The sequence below is a fragment of the Leptonychotes weddellii genome, chromosome 13 (genome assembly GCF_054177405.1).
Source record: "Leptonychotes weddellii isolate Sample4059 chromosome 13, ASM5417740v2, whole genome shotgun sequence".
Classification (NCBI taxonomy): Eukaryota; Metazoa; Chordata; class Mammalia; order Carnivora; family Phocidae; genus Leptonychotes; species Leptonychotes weddellii.
In genome coordinates, this window is record NC_138381.1 from 16874971 (window position 1) to 16893516 (window position 18546).

Sequence of the window (18546 nt, forward strand, 5' to 3'; positions counted from 1 at the left end):
GTAAAGAACTCCCACAACTCAACAACAGCAAACACAAATAATCCAATCAAAAAATGGACAAAGGACTTAAATAGACACTTCTCCAAAGAAGACATACAAATGGTCAACAAGCATATGAAATGATGGTCAACATCACTAATAATCAGAAAAATGTAAATCAAAACCACAAAGAGCTAGTACTTCACATCTATGAAGATGGCTGTTATCAATAAAACAAAAACTACAAGTGCTGGTGAGGATATGGACAAATTGGAACCCTTGGTAATGCGGCGGGAATGTAAAATGATGCAGCTGCTGTGAAAAACAGCATGGTAGTTTCTCCAAAAAATTAAAAACTGAATTACTACATGATTCAGGAATTCCATTTCTGGGTATATATCCAAAAGAACAAGAGCAGGGACTTGAAAAGGTATCTGTACTCTCATGTTCATAGCAGCATTATTTACTAAAAGGTGGAAGCAACTTAAGTGTCTGCTGACAGATAAATGGATAAACAAAATGTGGTCTATACATAAAAGGGAATATTATTCAGCCTTAAAATGGAAGGAGATTCTGACAATTGCTATAACATGGCTGAACCTGGAGGACACTATGCTACGTGAAATAGGATGGTCAAAAGTACTGTATGATTTTGGCTGCACGATGTATCAGAGTCGTCAACCTCAAAGACAGAAAGAGAATGGTGGTTGCCAGGGATTGGGTGGCGGGGAGAGATGGGGAGTTGCTGTTCGTGGGTACAGAGTTTCGGTTTCACTTTCACAAGATGGAGATGTTCTGGCTATCAGTTCCACAACAATGTAAATATATTAAACACTACTGAATTGTACACTTGGAAATGGTTAAGATGGTGAATTTATGTATGCATTTTATCATAATTATAAATATTACAAATGGGAGGACAGGAGAATAATCCCTAAACTAAAAAGTAATGACTATTTTCAGAGAGAAAGGAAATAGAGTAAAGGGCACAGGGAAGGAGAGAAGCTAAATTTCTCTGAATATACTTTATTTTGTTGTTTGACTTAGGAATTATGTAAATGTTTTATATCACCATAAAAAATACATTTTAAAAATGTCAATCTAAAAATTGACCTATGTAATTAAGATTAGAAAACGCTCTTGAAAGACATATTTGAAAAAATAAAATAAAATTGGAAGTAAAAAATAAATAATTGAAAGTGAAATGAAAACAAATGAACCTAAATGTGTATTACATGGGTAGTATAATCACACAGAGGAGCTATTCCCAGGGACTTTAACCATAATTCAACTACTCATCTTTAATGAATTGTATCCTAAGGACAAGAACTGCAAAACAAATACAAAAACACCACACAATGTTTATGGTAACCATATTGTGGTAGTGCTGACATTATTCTGAACTGCTGTATGTTTATTGTGGAGGAAAAGCAGATTAATGATTACATAGATGTTATTTAGAAACAAGGTTGTAAAAACTGGGGAAGCAGACATAGTAAGGAAATTAAGTAAAAATTCTAGTACTAAATTTAATAGGAAGTATCAATATACACTCAAGATATTATATATATTTTAAGATCCAAACAGAAATGTGTAGATGTGTCCACCAGAATGACCAAAACAAAGAACACATCTAGCACTCAGTTTGTGAGTTAAAATACCATTTCCTACTAAAAGGATGAGGGCCCCTACATGCTGACTCAGGCATGAGTCAGGAAATGCACACAATGAACCTAGAAATCCTGTCAGCAAGTAACCCATCAAAGAGTACTGGTGGTCAATTCGAAAGGATTCGGAAGTCAACTACAGAGGCTCCCACTGACCAAAGACAAAACAATTCGAACACTCCTTAAATGAATAACTATAATGGATCACAACATAAATATGTTTTAATCCATAAATTCATAACACTGCTAAAAAGTAAAACAAATCACCTCAAGCATTTATCTGGTCATTCCTGAAGTGTAGCTCAGGGTATCAACTAGTGATAAGGGTAAGATTCTCCTTAGAAAAGTATTCTGGCTAACAAATGAACAGGGCATGTTAGAATTCAGATTATCAGGATTCACCACTCTAATGAAAACAAAGGCAGAGATCATCACAGTACAAACTTCCCAATTCATACCACAAACAAATCACAAGGAAAAGCACAGGAGAGAGGTGGCCAGAGACAAGTAGATAGATGGACTGACTGATTGACTGATTGATAGGAATCCAATGGATTAAAAGAAACATAAAAGACATATAAACCAACTGCAATATATGGGCTTTTATTTAATCCTAAACTGAATGAACAAACTGTAAAAAGGAATTATGAGACTACGAGGGACGTATAAATATTGAGTTATTAGATAAAATTAAGAAGTTTTAATTATTTTTGGCATTTTAGTGGTACTGTATTTATGTGTGTGTATGTGTGTGTGTGTGTATATGCATGTACCTACTTATATAAAAAGAGCCCTTGCTTTTAAGATACAAACTGAGATACAGATAAAGGGATATTGTATCTGAGAACTGTTTAAAATGGGGGGACAGGTGTTTGGAGGGGTACACATAAAATTAGACTGTCCATGAGTTAATAACCGTTGAAGCTAGGCACCAGGTACATGGAGGTTCATTATATTACTCTCTACTTTTATGTATGTTTGAAATATTCCGAAATACAAAGTTTTTAAAATTGAATACGAAAACACATATATATTTTATTCCAAACTAATCTATAAAGTTACGCTTGGCATTCAAATAGATCATTTCACAACCCATCCTGACATCTCTATGCAGCAATTCCAAGAGGAATTAAGAAAAAAAGATTTACTGATTAGTAATAAAGGTTAATACAATTCCTTTAAAATGATCCCTATTTGATGTGTTTTCTCCTCTCTACCAATCACTACTAAAGATGCTCAGCATATAATTAATAGAAAGGAAAAAGGTAAGCCTGCTTTTGTAAGAAGCATTTAAAATATGCTTTGGTCAAAAACAAAACCAAACAAAAAAAGTAACATCTCTGTTATCCTGCTCATATGCCTGCATAGTTACCTTCAAGAATGAATATTCCTGTTGTGCATCATGATCATCCCATGCAACCCACAGGGCCACAGGCCACGTATATAGCCACTGTTTTTAAAAAAAGGAGGTAAGAATGTACAGAATTGCGTAAGAACTCGTTAACCAAAAATTCAATCTAAAACAAAATCTCTTGTAAAATCAGTCTTTAAATATTTCGGATGAAGGGGCGCCTGGGTGGCTCAGTCGGTTAAGCGTCTGCCTTCGGCTCAGGTCATGATCCCAGGGTCCTGGGATTGAGCCCCACATCGGGCTCCCTGCTCATTGGAGAGCCTGCTTCTCCCTCTCCCTCTGCCTCTGCCTGCCACTCTGCCTACTTGTGGTCTCTCTCTGTCAAATAAATACAATCTTTAAAAATATATATATTTAGCATAAAAGAAAAAAATAATCAACTCAAATAACATGCTTAAGAAGGTATACAAGTAAATTTACTGATTACATATATACATATTATAGAAACATCACTGCACTTATGCCTTGGGGAGGAAGAAAAGGATATCTAAATTAACATACTGAGCCTAATCCAATGACTATTCATTAAGTCACATGGGCAAAAAGTGATTACTAGAGAGGTTTGTCAAGTGGATCATGGCTATTAAAAGATGACTGAATATATATAAATCCATACTCACATTATACAGATAAGTTCTAAAACCAGACAGTTGGCCAATCATATCTGAAAGATTAACACATTTTAAATCAAAATAATAGAGTATGTATCAAACATTAATGTAGTATATTTAAAACCGTTTCTGTGCTTCCAGAAGACAACTATTTCAATTGAAAGTACATACTGTGCTAGCACTCCCCTAGGTACGAGCTGTGATGAAGCTCTGTAAGACCACAGGCATTTGCTGGAGAAGCAGCAAGACTATTCTTCACCGGATTCCATACAGAACCGTAAGAGTTATATAGAAACTAAAGGTTCCTGCATAATAACAAATTTTAGCAATTGCCAATATATAAGGGCAAGTCTGTAACCCTGCCCTGTATCAGGTGTATGTGTGTGGGTGGGTGTCATTTGTTAGAACAAGAGGCATTTAGGGAACAAATAGTGAACTAGTTTTTGACTGTGCTAGGGAGAACCTCAGAAGTCAAGAGAAGAGCATGAGGGTTTCGATGTACAAGGAACAATTTATTTTTCACTTAAAAAAAAAAAAACCCAAAGATTTAAACTGCCTAAAGAAATTACTTAATGTTATTTATCTGTTTTATATATTGTGACTGTGGTTAAGATTTCATATGTAAGTTTACTATCTGAAAAGTTTGAAAAACAGATTCGTTCATTCCCCTCCTTTCACATAAAAAGAGACTGAACTAGATACGGATGTGCAGAAGCCTGGTGATCTCTGGGCCTTACAGCTATTGCTCGGTGAAGCAGGACAATGTGTCAGATCTCCTGATACCCCTTTCTATTGGACTTCCCAGCTGGTAATCTGGTTCCGTAAATTAGTTGCTTATCTGTCATTAGAAAAATCTTTGAAAAAACAGTATTTTTCTCCCTAATTATTGTCATCTGACTGAGAAACTATGAAATGAATGTATACAGATCCTTGGTTGAGGAGGGAGTAATGTTTGAGATAATCACCTTTTGAAACCCATCTCTCCTGCCTCTTACCCTTCCATCTGAGAATCACTACGCTGGAATCTCTTCCCCACAACAGTGGCCAGTGATGAAATGGAATGGGAAAGACTTCCAGCCCCAAGTGCCCAACCAACTTCTATACAGGAAAAGCTTGGGATGGTCTTGGAATCCTGATCACATCTTAAAATAGGTCACATCTGAGATTATGTGGTCACTTTAAACCCTACGTAAATATGTTATAAGAAGCACCACGATGCTTTAGGTTAAGACTACAAATGCTCAACCCTCTACCTATCACCCAGAATTCAAAGATTCATTTCTAGTTCAGTTCCTCTGACTTTGATATTATTTGTTCTGAAGACTAAGCTTTGCTTTAAGAGAAAGAGCAAACAAGCAAAAATCAAAACCAAACCAAACCTGAGTAAGACCTGCCAGCCGCCCTCTAGCACATAAAATAAAGAAATAGCCTTCTTCACTTCACGTCTGTGATAGAAAAGTGTCTATAAGCTAATTTATGTCTCTGTAACCATGAGCTATGCCAGAATTTAATATTGTTTAATTATTAAAGGGATGCTATTTCATTAGACATCTTAAAATCAACAGGAATATTCGTGTAGTAAGAACCATCCCTCCTCTTCCATTTCCATTCCCTAGAGCTGAGTGTTCTTTAGTACAAGTACACACTTCAGATGGAAGTCTCATCATCATTTTTCAGTAAAATGTAAAGTCCTTTCATAAGGCTTCCAGAAACAGAACTGTGATTACAGCGCAGACATTAACTGTAAACAACAATTTTTAAAAACAACAAGCAATAAAATAGGTGGTTGTGGCTGTTTTCATCACTAAATCAAGCAACGAAAACCTTTTCAGGTGATGAGTAAGTTGTACAGAACAAACACAGAAAATATGTACAGAAAAATTACAAAAATACTAAGTATTGTTACAGATGACTGGATTGGCATTTAACAGGCTGAAAGAAACCAGATCAATCTCAATCTTGCTGGGGTCAATTCGGGTGCTCAAACCAATAAAACAAATTTTTTTTCTTTATGTTTGTGTACTAGAAGTGCTAAAATATTAACCAGGTCTGCAAATGTCATGCACAATAAAACCATTTATAAATATTAAAACACTTATCTGTATCAAAATCTGCTTAGCAAAAAATAGAGTAATAAATCATTAGGACAATACTAAGGAAAAATAAAATATAAAATACCAAACTTCCCTCCAAAAAAGCAGGAAGAGGAAGGGAAGAATGGATTCAGCAAAGATATTTTAGTATACTTTGATCATTTTCATCCCAGAACTTAAAAGCAACACTTGAACAAAATCTACAATTAGCTATTACAATTAAAATATCACAGGTAAAATAGGTTCATATAATTTTCTTGCAATAACAAATTACTATTTTCCTTCCAAACTATAGACTATTCTGTCACATTCAGATCACAAGGCTTCGAACTAAAATATTAAAACAATGCACTTAAATATAACATCCAGTCAATAAAGAGATAATAAAATTAGAAATATGGCATAAAATTATAAATGTCTCACAATCCAATCAAAACTGGATGTGTGCATGCATAGAAGGTGCCCAAGACTTAAAATATCATAAGATAATCAACTCTGCTTTTTGTTCTGTAAAAACAAGTTGAACAGGACTCTGACCTCCTGTACTGGAATAATCTGTACTAGAATAAGGAAAATTTATATTTGAAAGCTTACTAGACACTAGTTCTATTACAAAGACATGTTCCGGTATTCGTGGGCAGTGTTTTGTAAAGTACTTTATTTCCATTAGCATTATAAATTTTTGTTCCTCAGCAAATCAGCAAGAGACTAATGGCACAAATCAATATCATACTCTTCATAGCAACTAATATTAGGTCATTTATTATAGCAAAGGCCACTAGAAACTCAGCTAAAGGTATATCAGGCATTTCAATTTGAAGACCATTTTTTTTTCAACAGTGTGTCACAGGTTCAATGAGTTTTTCTTTTATAAAGTAGTCTTCATAGGCTTAAGAGCCTTCAACTCCTTAAAGCACTAGTAAGTATACAAACACCCCAAAGAAAGTGAGCCATGCCTCCTAGGGGTCTTGCCAACAACTACAACTCTAGGAGAGGTAACCAATTTCCGCACTGAAGGGAGGGAGACAGACTCGTGAAAGAGAAAAAGAAGGGGGCATGAGAAAATAACTACAATTATTTCAAATCCTTTCAGCTCCAGAAGCTTTTCCACAGGGGCCAGTGGCATAAGAGAAAGAAGCAGGCAAGGAGTGCCCCACTTACCGGAATCCCCCAATTCCTCACTGCTATGCAAGGAAGAAGTGACTGAACCCCCGGCTCCACTCCTGCTTTGTTCCACAGGCTGGAAACTGCCCTGGGGCTCCTGGTGAGAACTGGAAACCAGGCTGCTGGCTATCTTCCTATACAGAGGACTTCCCTGGCAGCGTGAAGTTCCTTATTCCTGTGGAGTTCCTAACCTACAGCACTACCTGACAATAGAGTTCTGTTTGCTTAGAGGTAAAGTCTAAATAACCAATGGATCCAGATGCTTTCATTTTTAATTTGCCATTTTACTACTATAATTTCCAAGGCTTGTAAAAAGGATTTAAGGACAATTGCAAGAATATTACATATCACCTCCAAGAACTCAAGTCACATGGAACTAAAATTTTCCTTTAAATAGTTGAGACTGAGGAAGAAGAAATTTTGTTATTCTATTAGGTTAGTAGCCAAATATAGATAAGTACAACAGTTTAATGCTGTTAAATACATGATCAGTCTAGAGTGCTTACACTTAAGCCCCACAGCTCTGACACTCTAGAAGAAAAAAGAGAAACAAATCCCGTAGGTCCCCACTTAACACTGCAAACAGATACACAAAGACACAGTGCGCTTTGCATAGTATAGTTTGTCTTAAGACAAACCTTTCTGCCTCTCAATATAAAAATTTCCACAGAACATCAAGTGCTTTTTCTGTAGATCACTTAGTCATAATTCAGTACTTTTCCTTTCTAATCACAATGTACAATCACATCCAACTGGCTCCGTGAACACGACAAGGTAACAACCACAGATATTTCTGAGCAAACCTCATCCTTTCGTTTCAGCGGATTTGCAAAGTAGGCATTCATTACAAAAGGGCTATTTTAGAATTCTCAGTTCTTTGTAAGCAACCAAATGATTTGCCTTTTCCCCAAATCTAATTAGAATATTTTTTCTGAAAAAGAAAGATACACCCGGAATGCAACAAAAGACCTGAGAAAGTAGTCAAGGAAGCAGAATGTGAGGAGTCCACAGAGACACCACAAAGTGCTTACACTAAAGCTTTGGGATTTTTTTCCCATCAGAGAGCTCTTACTCTTAGCCAGTTTACTCTTATTTTATACTTAACTCAAATAAGTTTGGCTGCCTGGCTTCCACACTCCCAGAACAGTGATAACAGTAAATTAGACATCAGGGGCAGAAGCTCCTGGGGATGAGACAAAACAGCCCACCAGCAAAAATTGGTAACAATTCCTAGACAATAAAAAGAGGAAGAAGGAAAGTTATCTTTTGAAAATATGAAATGTGAGAGGCATTTCAGTCTGGGTTCTTTTATGTTCAGATAAACAATTCTACTCTCTTCAATAAGCAAATGGTGGTAATTACACAGCATGGGCCAAAACAACAACTCTGGCTATTGGGAAGATGTTTAAAAAGCCAGAGACATCTTGAAATATTTCAACAAAAAGAGTTAACATTTTTTAAAAATCCAAGCATTTAGTAACTTTTAAACCCTCAGTTATCTAGAAAATCATTCCATAATAAGCTGTTAGAGAGTTCCAAATAACTGAGGCATATATAAAAGAGAAAAAAGGAAGGAATGCTGTGTTGTTTAAGGCCTTTTGGGGGTGGGGAAGGAACTCACTTAAATCCTATTTAGCAAACCCCGTTCCTAGCCTTTTCCCATCCTTTCCCCAGCAAACCCTGAAAATATCTGCCTACCACAGAATGCATTAATATTTAAATTTTTACTAGCTACAAGAGACTTTTCCACTACCTCTATAATATATAGTTCCATCTTACCTTCTTGTATATTGTTGGGTCCATCCACATTTGTGCTCAGAATGACCACTACCCTATAATCATCAGAAAGTCACTTCAATTCCAGGTTAAAATAGGTACTACAGTGTGGCTTGTTGAAAGTCAAACCCAAAACATTTACTAGGAGTGTCTTTCAGTGAACAAAGAAATCCTATTCTGTTTCCAAGGGGGATAAAAAAGACAAGCCTAACCCTGGTAACCTTAGCACAAAAGGAAGCTAAAAAGGCAGAGACTCGATAAGAACAAAGGATTGTTCTTTCTGATGACATCAATACGTATTAAACACGATGTGTTACACATCCTTCTATCAATATCTGAGATGATAAATTTGCAAATTAATACTACATTGGTCATAACTGCATAAAATTACAATAGCACCCTCTTTAGAAGAGATTTTGATTTATATAATGGTAGTAACTTTTATGTGTTTAATGTTTCTGAAATTAAAGGAGGAGATGAGCCACAGTGCGCAAGCAGAATACAACGTACGAGAAATAATTACGCTTGTGACCTCATGCCCTATAAGGTCACTCTGCATCACAGGCCAAAGGAAATCAGGAACCATCAGCATTTACCTCCGAGTAGCCACTGCCTGGAATGAAGGGCAAGCACGGGTATATTTCATAAACTAGCAGGAGCTTGACCTCATAAAAAAGTCAATTATCAAAATGCTACATGTAGAATGTCACAAAAAGAAATACATAAAAGTGGGTTCTACAAAATATCTTCCCTTCAAAGTAAATCTGAGACAACTTCAACATTTCATCTTCATCTGAATTATAACACATTTCACAAAATAACAGTAACTCTTCCTTAGTAAAAATAGTCAACAGAACTTCTAAAAAGTATTTTGTAACATAAAAGTGATTATAAATACATGAGAAAGAGTGATAACTCTGAAAACATTTACAATATTTATATAAGTCACTATCACAAGAATGCATGCAATATTTCGAATTCTGGTCCTGTAACCATTAGAGTAAGAATCATAATGCACTTATCCTCAAATTTTCTATCAGAAATTAAGCATCCAAAGTTTACATACAGCCTGCATTTATAAGGGATAAAATGTTTCCTAACACGTTCTGGGACAGAACTCCATTACCTGAAGCAAAATTCTCATATCACCCAACGAGGACTTGGTTTTTATGAAAATTTGTGAACTGGCTTTTCAGTTAAGGTAGACCATTGCTCCTTTTTCCTCCCCAGGGATTTCTGGTCTACTGCCAGGATCTCTGAGCAATATAAATTCAAGTGAATTCTGAGGCAGTGACAATAAGGAGAACAAAACGACAGAAACCAGCACAGCAAAGGAAAGAGGACGGTCAGCCAACGTTCACTACGTGTATAATCCTCTGTGCTGGATGCTGTACAGGAAGTTTCTCCTTTACTTCTCTCCGCAGTCCTAAAAAAACAACTGGCTTCTGGCCCATTGCTTTCCTTAGGTTCTCAGACAAACCTACAAAAGGCTTTTATTACATAACGTACCTAAATAAAATTCCAGAAGACCCCAGTCACTATGACCAGCTGACTTGTCATCTTAGTCCCAGCTCAATTACTTACTGGCTGTGAAGCCAGAGAAAGGTACTTCCCACTTTAAACCTCAGGTTCCAGAGCTGTAAGATGAAGGGCTATCACAGCCCATCAGCCTAGTATGACATTCTGCTCTTCAAGCAAAAGCATTTTCTGAGTCTCAGACAAACATCTAACAAAGGGACTCTTAGACCAAGCTCAGTCATAACTTAGGAGCTGCCAATACTGCTTAGGTAATTACTGCACATTTTAAAATGCTTAGCCTGATTAAATTATTAAGAAAGTATCTGATGAATGGTGTATTTACCATAGTGCTTAATATTTTACCTACTTTAATAAGAAGATTCCTATGCTAAAAATAGGTTTTAAGTTCCTAAAAGAATGTTTTATGCTGTTACCTTGCTACGATAATCATCTTCTCAAACATTAATGATCGTGGTGGAGGCGACTGCACCACAAGCCCGTTATGGCAGGTGTGGCCTGTCCACCAGCTGGCTCTATAACCTTCTGATCCCTTTGGACAGCAAATCTGTTCAACAGCCCTATGTGGCCATTTCTTATTTGTTGTATGCTTTCTTCTCCTTTCACACATTCAGAATCCTTACTCCTTCAGCTTGACCTTCTTTTATTAAAAGAGAAAGCTCCCAGTAAAGCAAACTAATTTTACACTCAGACAATGTTAAAGTTCCAGAACAGATTACTGTATTATAGAAAGAGTTGTTAGTGTAAGCTATTTTAGTTATATGTAGACTGCATGTTTATTCTTTCACTAAAAATACAGTAACAGGAAGTGACAAGATTAAAATTTTAAGTAAGCCAGTATTCAATTAATTCATAAGGAACTCCAGGATACTGTAACTAAAAGGACTTCAATTTACATAAATAGAAAGGTTTAAATCTGACCTAAGAACAATCTAGTTTATGCTTGTTTATTTATTTATTTTTAAGATTTTATTTATTTATTTGACCAAGAGACAGCGAGAGAGGGAACACAAGCAGGGGGAGCGGGAGAGGCAGAAGCGGGCTTCCCGCCAAGCAGGGAGCCCGCTGCGGGGCTCGATCCCAGGACCCTGGGATCATGACCTGAGCCGAAGGCAGACACTTAACGACTGAGCCACCCAGGCGCCCCTAGTTTATGCTTATTTAAACAATGACGAGAACCATTTTCTTACAATTAAGAGTAATTTTCTTACAGCTACACGTTTCTGCTCCAATTTATTGTTGTTGTTAATATGGCTAGAAATGACATTGTGTGAAAGCAGGATTAGCTCAAATATCTACTCATTCCTCTACCCTGAACACCATTTTAAGATCTAAGGATGCTGGAGGAAGCAAGAAAGAATAACTGGTGATTAAGAAAATCAGTTTTGTAGTCTTGACAGTCACTTAGTAACTGAGGGACCTTAAGAAAGTTCCTTAATCTCTCTCGGCCTCAACTCACTCATCTGGGGGAACAAAGTGGGGGATGGTAGTGACACGAATGCCTACTTTACAGGCTTATTGCAGTGGCTTAATGAAATAACACAGACCAGGCACTTAGCAAAAGCCTAACAGAGAGTGTTCAATTAATGGTACGTATTGTCATTATTCTACTTATACTGTATCCTCTCTGGACCCTCTAATAGACCTCTCACCTAGCAACATATACATTTTCATCATTGCTTCGGGGAGTAATCTGAGACCATATTACACCTTTATCTTGTAGCTAACTCATTCCCTTCTTTCCAGGAAAAAATAAAATAAAATGGCATCCACCACCATTGCTAATGATACCTTTCTTCCCAAACTGTCAAGAATACAACACTGTACGCATCTTTGATGTTTTCCTCAGACCTTGATACATAATCTGTCATCAAGTCTTAGAAATACCTTTATTCCACTCTATCTACATTTAGTTCTGGGTCCCATATCCCCTCTGTAGTAGCTTCTCAGCTACGTATTCTACTTCAGTCCACTCTCCCAATGTAGTCCATTCCAAATAAAGGTGTCCTGAAACAGTTTCTCATACTTTCATAGCAGCATTGTCCTTTCAAAAGGATCTCTAATGATTTGCTATTGTTTCGCCTTCAACTTAGGTTTGTCCTTTAATTGGAGTATCTTGCTTCCTCCAGCATCCTTAGATCTTAAAATGGTGTTGGGGGCAGAGGAATGAGTAGATATTTGAGCTAATCCTGCTTTCACACAATGAGCAGGCAGGGCGGAAAGAAGCTTTGTCTTTAAATTGGGGCATCTTTTATTCAATAAGGTTTATGATAAGCTGATGAGCTAATTCTGTTTTTCAGAATATTATGAAGCTAATAGTCACAAGCGACTGAACAAATAGGACTGTTTAGGGTTCTTCAAATGCTCAAAAGCAAAGCTTTTTTCATCCTAGTCTTATTCTTTCAAACATTTTTTTACATTGTAGAAGATATTAAAACCTATGCATATTTAAGTAAGAACTTTAAGCCTAATACCTTTCAGAGTCCATATGTTTAAAGACTCTGGTTTTTCAATTTCCTTTTATTAAAATGGAAAAATTCCCAGTAAGCAAATGAAAATCAATATTATCTCAGTAAATTCTGTTACCTAAACAGATTAAAGAATTTTAATTAGAGTTGTTAATATGGTTATATGTAAAACACATATGTGCATTTTTATAGATTATGAATGTATTTAATATAAAGTGCTTACCACAGCCTAGGCATTGTTCCATGTGCTTACCAAAGATTACCTCATTCCAAACTCAGAATAACCCTATAGTCTCACTATCCTCTTCATTTCATCTGTGACAAAAGTGAGGCTGAGAAAGGTTAAATATCCAAGGTCACATACCTAAAAACAACCACTAAAGTCACCACTGACAAACATCTGGTAGACTTATACCAGGTATAACAATTATAGTCTTTTTTTTTTTTTTAAAGATTTTATTTATTTGACAGAGAGAGACACAGTGAGAGATGGAACACAAGCAGGGGGAGTGGGAGAGGGAGAAGCAGACTCCCCGCTGAGCAGGGAGCCCGATGCGAGGCTCGATCCCAGGACCCTGGGATCATGACCTGAGCCGAAGGCAGATGCCCAACAACTGAGCCACCCAGGCGCCCCTATAGTCCTTTTTTTTTTTAAAGATTTTATTTATTTATTCATGAGAGACAGAGAGAGAGAGAGAGACAGAGGCAGAGGGAGAAGCAGGCTCCCCGCGGAGCAGGGAGCCCGATGCGGGACTCGATCCAGGGACTCCAGGATCATGACCTGAGCCGAAGGCAGTCGCTTAACCAACTGAGCCACCCAGGCGCCCCCTATAGTCCTTTTTGAATCTTGTTTTCATATCCTTCTTATACAATCATGTCTTGTCTGTCTTGACATGTATAGTGAGTATCTTATTACTAAGAATTTGGTATTGACAAAAAACATTCAAGATGAATCCACCTAAAACCTAGGCCAAATTTGCATAGTAAAAAGTTGTAAGTTTCATTGAGAATTTAACTTAAAAAGTAAAACTGATTTTATCTTATACTCAATATAAGAGTTTAAAACTAACTCTGAATTCTTCTTTAGAAGAATAATCAATCAAATGATGAATTGGGGATGAAGTATACTTTTCTAAAAAGAAAAAAACTACGAGAGCATAATACAACTTTTCTTCAATGACCACTTGATCTAACAGCAGAATCACAAAGGTTTGATTCTGCAAAAAATATTCAAGCTCTTTAACAATTTTTCCCAAGGCCTTTCCCAACCCATTCAAATTATTCTTTTGAAAGATGTGTCCGTCAAAATCCTTGCTAATTTTCTTTTCCATTAGTACACTGGTCTAACTCTATCCGATCTTTACTTCTTAAGGATTCATAATTCCAACTTGGAAAGGATCTGCACTTGCACATCATCAGATTGCTATCTACAAGTTGGCATCTGCAAACATAATCCTGCAATAGAGACAGATGCTACTGTTAAACAGAGTAGGAGTTTTGATTGGGGATTAATTTTATAAGAGGTCAGTCCATCAGAGAGTATTTAGATATATTCTTTTAAACCAAACTCCAAACTCCCATAGGGATTCGGAAAATGAATGTGTAGAATTCGAGGATCCCTTATTTTCACTTTAAATGACTCACTTTCGTTGAGAGGCAGTAACGAGCATATCTGAGTTTTAGAACTTCTGTATGTAAACATGAAAAGTTTTGTAGAGAACTCTTACGTGATATGACATGGTCCATGTACTGAGGTAAATAAGGGGCCCAGGCATCGATGGCTTCTTTCCGCCCTGCCTGCTCAATTCTTCGCAGTTCAGCTAGAAGCAGGGCCTGGGCGGCTTCTCGGACCTGAGAAGGAAACGGAGCCAAATGAAAAAACAGGAAGCAGGTCAGTTGGTGAGGTGTTTAAAAACTAGAAAGTTCATCATGAAATAAAGCTAGGAAATATACAAGCCACATTTATTTACAAGAGAAAAACCACAAACCAAATAATGAATTAAGTACTGAATAAATTGGATATGAGCAAAATCAAAGACAATTTAATGAATGATCTCACTGAAAAATATTTTAACACTAATAGAATTATATTTGTACATTTATGCAACGCTGGGTTTAAAACTTCATTCTCCAAAGCTTTTTAAAAATGTAATATTCTTGCGCTTTAATTTTCACTTTAAAATTTCCATATAATTGTTAGTGTTAAAGGTCAGTTAGAACTGTTAAACTTGTCTTCTCTTTTAGCCTGAAGAAATTTAACCTTATCTAGTGAATTTCTTTATATACTAAGTAGGTATTGTTTGCACAAATACATGTGTAAATCCGCACAATTCCTGTATACCTAAGACACGTTTAAACAATTTTCTTCAACAAATGGCAAAATATATTCCTGTGTAATGGCATTAATTCTATAGAAGGAAACTAGTTTTCAAAGTTACATCATTTCAGTTTGTCCTTCAATGCGGCACACATTTATTTTGCAGTTTTAGTTGAGTTTTATTTTGGCAAATTACCACAAGCATGGGGTTAAAGAAGCTATTCAATTGTCAAGTGGTGTATCAATTTATTAACTCTTTATCACTGAAAAGGTAACTCAGCAATGTCTGATAAGAGTTTGAATAAAAATTGTTTTTAATTATAACTTTTGAAGTGAATTCAAATACTACTCAATGCAAAACCATGAAAATTTTAGTATGCTACGATTCCACTTAGAATTGAGGGAAGGGAAACCAGATGGGGGAAATATTTATATTTGATAAATTTAAAATCTTAAATGATACAAACTGCTATAGCTAGATAGATCAAATGCCATAATAAAGGAAATCTCTATCTATAAAACATTTCCAAGTCCCTGGTGATATTATATTCCAAGCGACGTCTAATACAGCATAAGTCCATTAACACAAAATAATAGCTACCATTTATTGAGCTCCTACCCTGTGTCAGGCTCTGTACTGTTTTACTTGCATTATCTGATTTGATCCTGACAGCAATCCCATGAGGAATACAGTATTATCCCCACTTTACAAATGAGCTTCAAACAGGTTAAGTAAATTGCCCAGGGTCACAAAGTTAATAATTGGCAGAACTGATATTTAAACCCGGGTCTCTTCGAATTCCAAAGACTTTCTTTTATTATAACACAGTATCTTCCATTGGACAAGGGCTATTCACTTAGAATTTGACTGATGTGATTATACCTCAATGTGTGATTTTGGGGGGAGGTGGGTGTATGTATGTGAGCATGCATGTATGTTAAGCTATACAGAATAATCTCTATAGAAACCGACACTCAAAGAAACAGTTCCATAAAGTATATGAAACTTTTGGTCAAATATTCACTGGATTAAAAAGTAAACACGCAAGCTGGAACATTACTGTTCAGTATATAAACTGAAAAAAAGTCATGAATCCATATTTTCTATCACATAATAAACAGGTGAAAAGAAATTAGATAAATATTAACCATTTCATTTCAAATTTACACTTGTCTACTGCTTTCATGTTTTTGTTTTCTATCCATAGCACATCAATGTTACCTCCAAGCATCGGTCTTGCCATCTCCGAGCCAGCATCTCTAGGAGTGGAGGCCTAAATTTATCCAGTCCCAGCAGGTCTGGTAGCATCACACAATGCATAGCAGCCAACTGACTCCATCCTGTTAAAATGTAACATATTACAAATACTTTAGCACTTTGGCATTGCCTAATTCAAAGATGTTTCTTTAAATATTACACCAAAAATTAAAAAGGGCAAATGTGCTAAATTATGCAATAAATGATTTCAATTTACTAGATATTTTATACAAATAATTATATCAAATGTAGTTTATCTCTAAATCATGTAGTTGATACTTATAAGAATTCTCAAAGTCTTAAATAAAAATAAACTTCCACATAAAGTATATATAAATTCTACAAGGAAAACATATTTCTAAACAGCCCCTCTAAAAGAAAACATATTCAGGATTGAGAAAACATAGAAATAAACATGTACTAGAGTTGCAGACTTGATACCACTTTCAGTTAAAAGGGCATTCACACAGATATCCAAAGATAAATTCATGTCTCTGAAGGCCTGGCCATCTGTGTATGACCATCTTTGTCGGTCAAGAGAGATTTCTTCCTTTGTCTGTCACAGGGCCTTTAATTAATACTTATTGATCTCTTACCTTACAAAATGAATCAGATATTTAATCACAATCATAACTAAGTAATATAACATCAATTTTGAGAGGAAAAATGAATTCAGACATTTCATAAAATAAAAACCAGATAATCCAAAACTGACAACATCTTAAGTATCATTAACTTTAATCTATGGGAATAAAAGTTATTTTTTCCAAAATTCTAGTCCATAATATGAAACTTGATTGTATGAAGAAAACAAACAATGCAAGCCACTGCAATATCTAAAAGTAACAATATCCACACATTCTCAAGTAAGCATTTCAACCCTGTTTTAAAGGTGTCTGAAAAATATATACACAATAAATGCCTCAGTCTTCCCAAATCATGTATGAAGCCACTATTAATCCACAATAATTACCATTACCCTCTGAGGATAACATTTAAAGACAATCAAGAATTAATGCAAAAAAACAACTATCTACTACCATATACAAGGTGAATTGTCTGTGATCACAGAATTTTAACAAATCAATGTTTTGAAATACTCTAAACTGCAGTTTTCTAAAACAACAAGAACCCTATCATAAAATTCAAAATAATTACTGGGATTACTTAAAAAAAAGAGAGAGAATAAGTGAGTAACAGATAAGCCACCTATCTAAAGATTCATCCTTTCGTAAGGAAATTCTCATTAACTGAGAATATATAATTAAATAATTAAGGTGATGAGCACACACATTTTAGATTCCAATTTATTTTCAATAGAGGATATATATACATATATAGAGGATATATATATATATATATATATATACATACTTACACACACACAAATATATATATAAATATAAATTACAACCTAACAATTTCTTGAAGTGCTTCAATGTCTCATAAAAGTATGAAGTGTATTTATGAGCTGAATTTTAATAGGATAGTGATTCTCACCAGGTCCGAAGTCAAGAGCTTTTTTTTTTGAAATAACAAATTACTATCTTTCACAATAGCTTAACAAATTCAACCGTAATTATTTTTGCTAAAATCCAGTCTTAGCATACTAACCTTAGTATATGTCTATGACAGGGAAGCCAAACAAAAAATGAGTTATACTTTTGTGCTCCCATGTTTTCTTTCCAAATGAGTGGTACTTTGAACATGGGCTCTGTACTTTACAGATACTGTACCATTCTTTCCATTTGAATGGACTGGTAATAATGCTTTTTAGTGAAGAGTCAGAATCAATCTGGATTACATTTGAGATTTTGTAAATTTCCTCCTTTTTATATTATACATACTGGTGAAGACAGAGCCCACAATGAAGACCGTGAATATCACTCAGAGCTCACAAGTTCCATTAGGCTTCCAGGCAGTATAAATAATCCTATAATGGCTCTTGGGGAAAAAAGGTTTGTGGATTCCATTCACATTTTCAGAGTTCCAAAAATACTTTCAACTAGTGTAACTCCATAGGGATAATATGATAGCCTAACTACACCTTAAAAATTGAAATTATGGGGGCGCCTGGGTGGCTCAGTTGGTTAAGCAACTGCCTTCAGCTCAGGTCATGATCCCAGGGTCCTGGGATCGAGTCCCGCATCGGGCTCCCTGCTCTGCAGGGAGCCTGCTTCTCCCTCTCCCACTCCCCCTGCTTGTGTTCCCTCTCTCGCTGTGTCTCTCTCTGTCAAATAAATAAATAAAATCTTTAAAAAAAAAA

At 35.7% G+C, this 18546-nt stretch overlaps 1 protein-coding gene across 1 annotated transcript in view; it reads right to left on the minus strand.

The window, feature by feature from the left end:
* The window catches only part of WDR7 (WD repeat domain 7), a 338052-nt gene that overhangs the window by 195229 nt on the left and 124277 nt on the right, over positions 1-18546 (minus strand). The window contains exons 19-20 of the mRNA XM_081802523.1: positions 16245-16363; positions 14433-14556 (exon numbers count right to left, since the gene is read on the minus strand). Of these exons, the coding sequence (XP_081658649.1) occupies positions 14433-14556; positions 16245-16363 (243 nt within the window). The remainder of the gene's footprint in view (positions 1-14432; positions 14557-16244; positions 16364-18546) is intronic.